At 35.3% G+C, this 8,532-nt stretch overlaps 1 protein-coding gene across 5 annotated transcripts in view; it reads right to left on the reverse strand.

Annotated features, from left to right (window-relative positions):
- The window catches only part of ZRANB3 (zinc finger RANBP2-type containing 3), a 374,344-nt gene that overhangs the window by 156,774 nt on the left and 209,038 nt on the right, over positions 1-8,532 (reverse strand). For all 5 annotated transcript variants that reach the window (XM_055087541.1, XM_055087543.1, XM_028477393.2 and 2 more), the window contains 2 exons: positions 3,533-3,652; positions 771-890 (listed from right to left, as the gene is read on the reverse strand). In XM_055087541.1, coding sequence (XP_054943516.1) covers positions 771-890; positions 3,533-3,652 — 240 coding nt within the window. The remainder of the gene's footprint in view (positions 1-770; positions 891-3,532; positions 3,653-8,532) is intronic.

The following is an 8,532-nucleotide window of genomic DNA, read 5'->3' on the forward strand; positions in this document are numbered from 1 at the left end:
AACCGGATTGCAGGGCAGAAATTGAGACACAGATGTAGAGAACAAATGTATGCACACCAAGGGGGGAAAGCTGTGGGGGGTGGGGATGGTGGTGTGATGAATTGGGCGATTGGGACTGACATGTATACACTGATGTGTATAAAATGGATGACTAATAAGAACCTGCTGTATAAAAATAAATAAATAAATAAAATGAAATTAAAAAAAAAAAAGAGATATCTGCTAGGAGTGTAAAGCAGAAAACCAGAAGGGGCCTAAGTGCTAAGAAACTACCATGCTAGCCTTAGACTGCCTATATCAGAGAATAAAACTTTGTGATTTAAGTCATTCTTAATTTGGGTTTTCATTTACTTGCAGCCAAACCTAACTCTAAAGGACAAACCAAGGGCACCCCATTAAAAGTTCAGAAAGACAGAAGAGTTCTTTTCCCTCAGGCAACCTTGCCTCACAGACTCTGATGAAAACAACCAAGTCAGATAAGTGCTATAAAGAAAGGGATGAGAAAAGTCTATGCAAATTCAAAGGAAGGAAAAGATCATGGAAAAGTATTATAATCACATTAACTATATTCTTTTAGGAAATTCTCTGCTTGAAAATTTAGGAAGCTTAGTCAGAGGTGTTGAGGTCTCCTTCTGTTACACTTTCTAGCACTCTCCAAAGTAGAATGAATATTTATCATACCAGATATAAAGTTATAGTTATGGTTAATCATCTCGACATTTTTATCATCTCAACAATTCATTATCAAATTTAGAACTGAAACTTCTTACCTGACCAGCAGCCTGAATGCTTAGGATAGCCACACGAGTCTCAGGATCCTTTTGAAACTGATTAACCAGATGTATTCTTTCTGAAGATGGAACACTTCCATCAATCCTAATGTAACGAGTCTACCACCAACAACAAGGGAAATGGCAAAATTAGGACAAGCTCCTATGCATCCATCTTATTATACATATTTTACAGCTTATTTTTATGTTCACATAATAAAACAGAAACTGGTGAAGATGACAGGTTAGTAAATGTTACACAAGAAGAATTTTTTTTTTTAAACTAATATCATAGTACTTTATTTGTTGTTTGGTAGACAGTTGTTTCCAGTTCTGGGGTATCGCAAACTGTGCTGCAGGGAATACCTTCACAGATGTCTCTGTCTCTTTGTGTTCCTGTGTCAGTTTATCTGAAGTATGTATTCAGGAGTAGAAGTCCTGGATCGATTTTAAATGTTATCCCTTCCAAGGCAGTCTCCCAACCAGATGATAGTGCCCAAAAAGTTGTTGCCAAGAAACGGCACAGAAGGCGTCCCCAGTGGTGTTGACGATGAGCGGGCGTTGGTCTAGCTGGTGTCAGGACTTAATGAAGCTCAGGTTCTTGATGTCTCATCACAGAAAGAATTCAGTGATAGACAAATTGATAGACAAGAAGCAGATTTATTCAGAGAGAAACACACTCCCCAGACAGAGTGTGGGTCATCTCAGAAGGTGAGAAAGGCCAATACAAGAAGAATCTTAATCAGATTTCTTAATAGCTTCTTATAACAATTTTGTATTTTTAAATCTTTTAAGCTACTTGAGAGTGGGATCTATGTCTAGTTCATCTTCATACCATCAACGCCAAGTGTGATGCCACAGATATAATAGGAGCTCTATAATCATTACTGGATTAAGCTAATGTTGTTATCAGTAACATTCTATGTAAATTGATAAGTAAACTTTAAATCATGGGTCAGACTAATTCTAAAGTAACAGGATCACTAATTCCAAAGTAAAAATAAAGTCAGACATGTGAGAAAAGAAAAAGAAGATTCTGCCCATGTATTAGGGATTCATGAAGAGTAGTCCTGAAATGTCTCAACATTAACTGGGAAAACATTTTTTTAAATGTACCATCTGAGTTCTCTTTTCTCGCATTATTAAACTTAAAAGAAATATGTGACATGGTCATCTCCACTGAGGTAGGGAACCAAGACACCCAAATACATTTTTACAAAGTGAGGAAACATTAAATGCTAAACTGAACAGTGCTATCTTTTAAGAACAATGTGAGTTGAGAAAAAGGAGCAATCAGTGTGTGTTACAATAGGTAAAAAGAACTTATTACTCAACTTTGTAAAAACAAATATAAGCCCTGAATTTCAAATTGCCTCATTTTTATATGCACTTTTATGGAAAACGTTGCCTTAAATAGTTGAGACATACAAATACTCAGTTTTATAAGGAAATCATCAAGTTAATCATTAAATAGAATGCCCCTTATCAACTTTCTACGTCTTCACAAAACAGATATAAATTGACCAGTGATCCACTTAATATCCATCAAGGGAGATTACGGAATATTCTGAGGGTCTTTCTAAAGAAAACACATTGTCAGGCTAGGGAGAGTTTTACCTACGTTTTTAACTCTTAGTGACACTAAATGGTATTCTAAACATACCAGTAAAGTGTGAGTGGGAAGAGACACACTTGGAAAAGATTTCAGTAGTTTTAAGGTGTAATGAATCAGAATAAAAAATCTAACATTACTGTTCAGTCATTTAAAGTTTATTTCTAAGGCTAAATAACTCTTCCTCAGAGGGTGTTTCACAGATACTATGTGATAACGATAAAGCATCTTTTAATATACAGCACTTTACTATATCATATTATCATAAATCTTTCTGTGAAGAAAACACTAGAATTACATCTTTGGTAATGTTCATGAACATATTAGCAAATGCTTGAATATGTATACAAAGTTTTAAAAAAATATGCCTTTATTCCTCCCTTTAAAATATCTATCTGCACAGGCAAGTGGTTCTGCTGCTACATGTATATTAAGCTCATATAATTTGTCAAGAACTTTCTCTGGCTGATTCAGAGCATCTCTGGAAGCCCTTAGCACATATGACAGGTTTACACTGGATGTAACCAGGTTTACACTCTGAAAGAAAAAATGGCAGATGCTGTGGCTGATAGGGCTGTTGGAAAACAAGGTGGACGGAAGAGAATGCAGTGAGGCCTGCAGGTTTGGTGGCGCTTACCTGGGCATATGTTTCAAACCCACCTACACTAAATCTTAATAATCATATTCTATAGAGTAGGCTACCTGGAAGTTTAAAAGGTATGACTGCGGCTGGGCACTAAAACTGGCTGAAATCATTCTTTTTTTCTCCTCAAAATCACCCACATTCTAAGGCCACCATGTTGGTAAACAAAAAATTTTAACTGCCTATACCAATCTCAAATGGTCCAGTAACAAAACCAGAATTCACATTATAGCCTACCAAGGCAGCATATTTTAATCAATCCAGATAATTTGATCAGTGGAAAATTATGACTGGTATAAAAGGGAAAACTTAATAGTATATTATCAATACAACAGAAATATAATATTAGTATAATCTGCAATAAAAATACATAATAATAATTTATAGAAATTATACCATCCCATCATCTAAAGAAGGCAAAAAAGCTCAGTTATAAAACTACAATTGATGTTTACTATATTAAAAACTGCATTCTAAGAAGTATTTTATAGATAAATGGTAACATACCTTGTTTTCTATGACGGCTTCTGTGCAAGCTTGGAGCATGCTTAAATGATGTGCAAAAACCAGAAATTTAAGTGAATCATTCTGAAGCATCATCTTAATATAATCCTTTACAGCACCTGCCTAAATATTAAAAGTTAAACCTTATTAATGTCATAAAAATGTTTATTAAAAAATCATGTCACTTTCTTTAATAAAGCAAGAAAAACTTGGAAAATCAGTAAGTTTCTATGAACTTTTAATTGTTTTGTTCTCTAGGTAGCCTAAAGTAGAAGCCCACAAGTAAAGGAGCACACGGAAGAAGAGGGACAAGAGAGGGAAAAAAACTGAGAAGTAAAACAAGAGCAAGATAAGAGTTAGATTTTAAAAAACAAGACAGGGAAAGAGTCTCAAAGGAAAGTAGGTAGTCAAGTTGGTTGTGGCCAGGAAGGGGTTGGTGGTTTTGTTTAGAAAGTAATTTTCAAAAAAAGCTCATATAGGGACTTTCCTGGTGGTCCAGTGGGTAGGGCTCTGCCTTCCCAATGCAGGGGGCCTGGGTTCAATCCCTGGTCGTGGAACTAGATCCCACATGCATACTGCAACTAAGAAGTCTGCATGCCGCAACTAAGAGCCTGCATGCTGCAACTAAAGATCCCACATGCTGCCAGGAAGATCCTGCGTGTTGCAGTGAAAACCTAGTGCAGTCAAAATAAATAAATAAATATTTTTTTAAAAAAGGGCTCATATAGAGGACTAAGTGGAATAGAGTGAAGGAGAAAATGGAAGATAAAAAGTCAAATGACATTTTTTTGTGTGTGGAAAAGACTGAAAAAGAGTAAGAAAGCTGGGCTGAAGTTTAAAGATTATGAAAAGTTGGGCTATTCATTTTTTTAAACTAAGAAACTTACGTAGATTTACAAATAGGCTGTTGAAGGTACAGAAAGGCTAAGAGAAATGGAAAATGAGGGGATTTAGCTTGCCTCTAGGATGGAGAAGGTCTCAGAAGAGGCTGGAGTAATGCGATTAAGAGCACAAGAGGGAGGTCTGAGAGAACAGGGAGGGATACAAAAGAATTGTGAGGTAGAAGGGAGAAAATCAAACAAGTTCATACTGAATAGGGTTTTCTTAGTTAACTTGAGGCCAGGTTACCAATTAAGAGTAAGAAATCAATATGAGATGAATTAAATAGGAGTTAAATTTAAAGTGGATAGCATGAATTAAATTTAAAGCATGAATATAGTGTCTCTTAACTGTGAAAAACTAGTTAGACATTTTGGGAAAAGATAGCAGGCTGAATATATTTAACCTCCACTCCTTCTCAGTGCTATATTTAAATGATAGAAAAATGTATAGAGAAAAAGAAAATTGGAGACAGATCAATAGCAACAAAACTTTGGAAGCTAAAAAGTAGACAGATGCCTGGTAACTGATTAGCCAACCTGACAGTTCCTAAGCTGCCAGTATGGAGTGTTGAGAAGTACCTGATTTAAAATGGAGTGATCTGAAAGTGATCAGGAAATGTCACCTCTGGAAGTGAGGATGGGGCTGTGGCTAAAACAGGAGGATTGTTTGAAAGATTGTTTAAGTAGTTGAATATGTGCAACACTGATCCATATCCTTTCTCTACATAGTCCACGTAACAGATGACTTCCCAATCCATCCTGGCAGAAAACTATAGATTTATTTTCTGGAAAGGGCAAAATAGAGGATATCTAGATGGAGGAATCCTACACTGATGGTAGGTCATCCTGCAAAAATCATGGGAATTAAATGAAAGTTACATAATAAAGGCTGAGATCTATCCCTCCCCCTCTCCCTTCTTATCCCCAAGGGTTCCAAAACAGAAAAACAGGCTTATGTCCTCTAGGCAGGGGAGCAGAATCATATAAAATGATCCTTTTCTAGAATATATGACCAAAGACAAAAGACTAAAGATATTGATATTGGGGTTCCTCAACAAGACATCCCAATCAGATCACTTTTTATTGAAGGCCATAGTTTACAAGACATATCCATGAAGAGCTTCTAGTCAGCATTTAATGTCTTACTTGTAAATATAAGCAAACAACCAAGGATCACTAGACATTTATGGAAAGCAACCTATATGAACAGATAAACTATGCAGAGAGAGGAAAAAAACTAGAAGAGATTATATTTATAAAACAAGAACAGGATGCTACAAAAAAGGGAAGAGTTGGGGGGGTGGGGTGGGGGGAGTACTCTTGAACAGTAAAAATATAGTAGCAGAAATTAAAAATGCACTGGTTACTAAGCTAAGAAAATCTTCCAGGAAGTAGATGGAAAATAATAGAGAAAATGTAAAATATAAGAAAATTATAGGACCAGGCCATGAGGGCAATATATGAAAAATAAAAGTTCCAGAAAACAATACAGAAAAAAAGGAAATAATTTTAAAAGTTAATATGTTATAGAACTTAAAGCTGTAAGTTTCCAAAATGGAAACTGTAAAATGCCCACTGAAGATCCTTCACAATGGATGAAAATGGACCCAGAGCGAGGCCCATCATCATGAAATTTTAGAACACTGGGAACAAACAAACAATTCTATAAGCTTCCAGAGAGGGGAAGAATAGATTTCATGAACAAAACAAAATAAAAAATTTGAATTGCATTGGATATCTCAACATCAATACTGAAAATTTTGAGAGAATGTGATTTCTAACTAACAATTTATGTCCAGCCAAATTAAAAATCAGATATAAAATAGAACAAAGGCATTTTCAAATATGCAGGGGTTTCAAACACAGTAAAAATATAGTAGCAGAAATTAAAAATGCACTGGTTACTAAGCTAAGAAAATCTTCCAGGAAGTAGATGGAAAATAATAGAGAAAATGTAAAATATAAGAAAATTATAGGACCAGGCCATGAGGGCAATATATGAAAAATAAAAGTTCCAGAAAACAATACAGAAAAAAAGGAAATAATTTTAAAAGTTAATATGTTATAGAACTTAAAGCTGTAAGTTTCCAAAATGGAAACTGTAAAATGCCCACTGAAGATCCTTCACAATGGATGAAAATGGACCCAGAGCGAGGCCCATCATCATGAAATTTTAGAACACTGGGAACAAACAAACAATTCTATAAGCTTCCAGAGAGGGGAAGAATAGATTTCATGAACAAAACAAAATAAAAAATTTGAATTGCATTGGATATCTCAACATCAATACTGAAAATTTTGAGAGAATGTGATTTCTAACTAACAATTTATGTCCAGCCAAATTAAAAATCAGATATAAAATAGAACAAAGGCATTTTCAAATATGCAGGGGTTTCAAACAATTTACCTCCAATATATGCTTTCTTGGGAGGCTACTAGAGAATGTGGTCCAGCCAAACAATGGAGTAAACAAATAAAGAAAGTTATATATATATATATATATATATATATATATAAAATGAGGTAATTCAGCACACAGGAGAAATAAAGAAAAACCCCTGGATGAGAGCTCTGCAACAGATCCAAAGAGCAATGGTCCAGACTGCAGCTGATCAAATGCTGCAGGGAAAATTTTTTTAAGAAGATAAAATTAATTCAATTCTAATGTTTAAAGGTACTGAGAGAAGACTGAACGACTAAGGTAAAGTTTGAGGATGAATTAGTGAAAATGAGTTGTAAAAGAAAAAAGAAAATATCCATAGTATATTGATAGTATATTACATGGTTCATCTGTAAATATTATAAACATGGTTCTAATAATATACATGGTGAATAGTGATCAAGCCAAAACTAGTATAGATTTCTATAAAATTAGTAAAACTGTATCTCTTCATCTCTTTCTATTGATAGATTGATCTGTCATTCTATCAATCTGCCTACCTCCCTACCTATCACTTTGTTAGAAGAATGGGAATAGGGGGAAGGTCTGGGTGTGAGGGTGGGGCTGAGGGGTGAAAGAGATAAAATTTTATCTTCCATATTGGGAAGCCAATAGATGACAGCTAAAATTATAAAGCAAGCAGTAATACACACCAAGAAGCAAGATAAACACATTGCTGAGGGAGTTGAAGTAAATCCCCAAAAAATCAGCTGAAAGAAAAGAAAGTGGTTGCCTCTGGGGAATAAGTTTAGGGGACCATTACTTTTAGAAATGTCTATTTCTTCTCGTTAAATTATGATCATATGTAGCTTTGATAATAATTTAAAAAATTTTAAAATGGGGGCATTTTAAAATTGAAAAATACCTATTTAAAATTCATGCATATGACTATGAAGTCACAAGATTGATTCTGCAAGCTAAATTTTGTATGTCTAAGTTTTCTAAACAATAAAAATTCACACAATGAGACTGGAGGCTGTTAAGAACTTTAGCCTTGGACTTCAGTGCCTCAGAAAGTGGAAATGAAGCCCTCTCAAAATAAGGAGCTATAAATTCCAGATATGTTGCCATGGTAACTGAACCACTTTAATAAACTGCATGTTTGCCTAAAGAGCTATATTTACTGTGATAAGCCTTTCAAAAAGTACATATCAAGTTGGAGTATTTTTAAGGTACATTCATTTACCAGCCACTGCAGACTTACAAACTATATAATCACTGTAACCCTAGTCTCAGATGCATTCCCCACCTCTTCACAAGCAAGCTGTTTCTGCGAGTCTCCTCCACTAACATAAACCCCTCCTCAGTACAACCAGAAACTGCTCATGCCAAAGCTCAAGCCCCCGCTCCCTATTCCCTACAATCACAGGTTCAGAAAGGCTTATGGTTACTATTAATATAAAGTTCAATTATATAAAGTTCAATGGCCTAAACAGTCTCTCGGGACTAACCTGTTAACTTAACCATCATTGTGACATTGCTTCCTAGGAGAGAATGTGTTTGGAGAACCAAAACATCTACGTAACAAAGGAACTTCCGGATTCTCTTAGGTTCTTAGGTTGGGGACTGCACAGGTTTGCATTTTATTTTATTTTTATTTTTATTTTTTTTTTTGTGGTATGCGGGCCTCCCTCTGTTGTGGCCTCTCCCGTTGCGGAGCACAGGCTCCGGACGCGCAGGCT

Source organism: Physeter macrocephalus, chromosome 2 (assembly GCF_002837175.3).
Source record: "Physeter macrocephalus isolate SW-GA chromosome 2, ASM283717v5, whole genome shotgun sequence".
NCBI lineage: Eukaryota > Metazoa > Chordata > Mammalia > Artiodactyla > Physeteridae > Physeter > Physeter macrocephalus.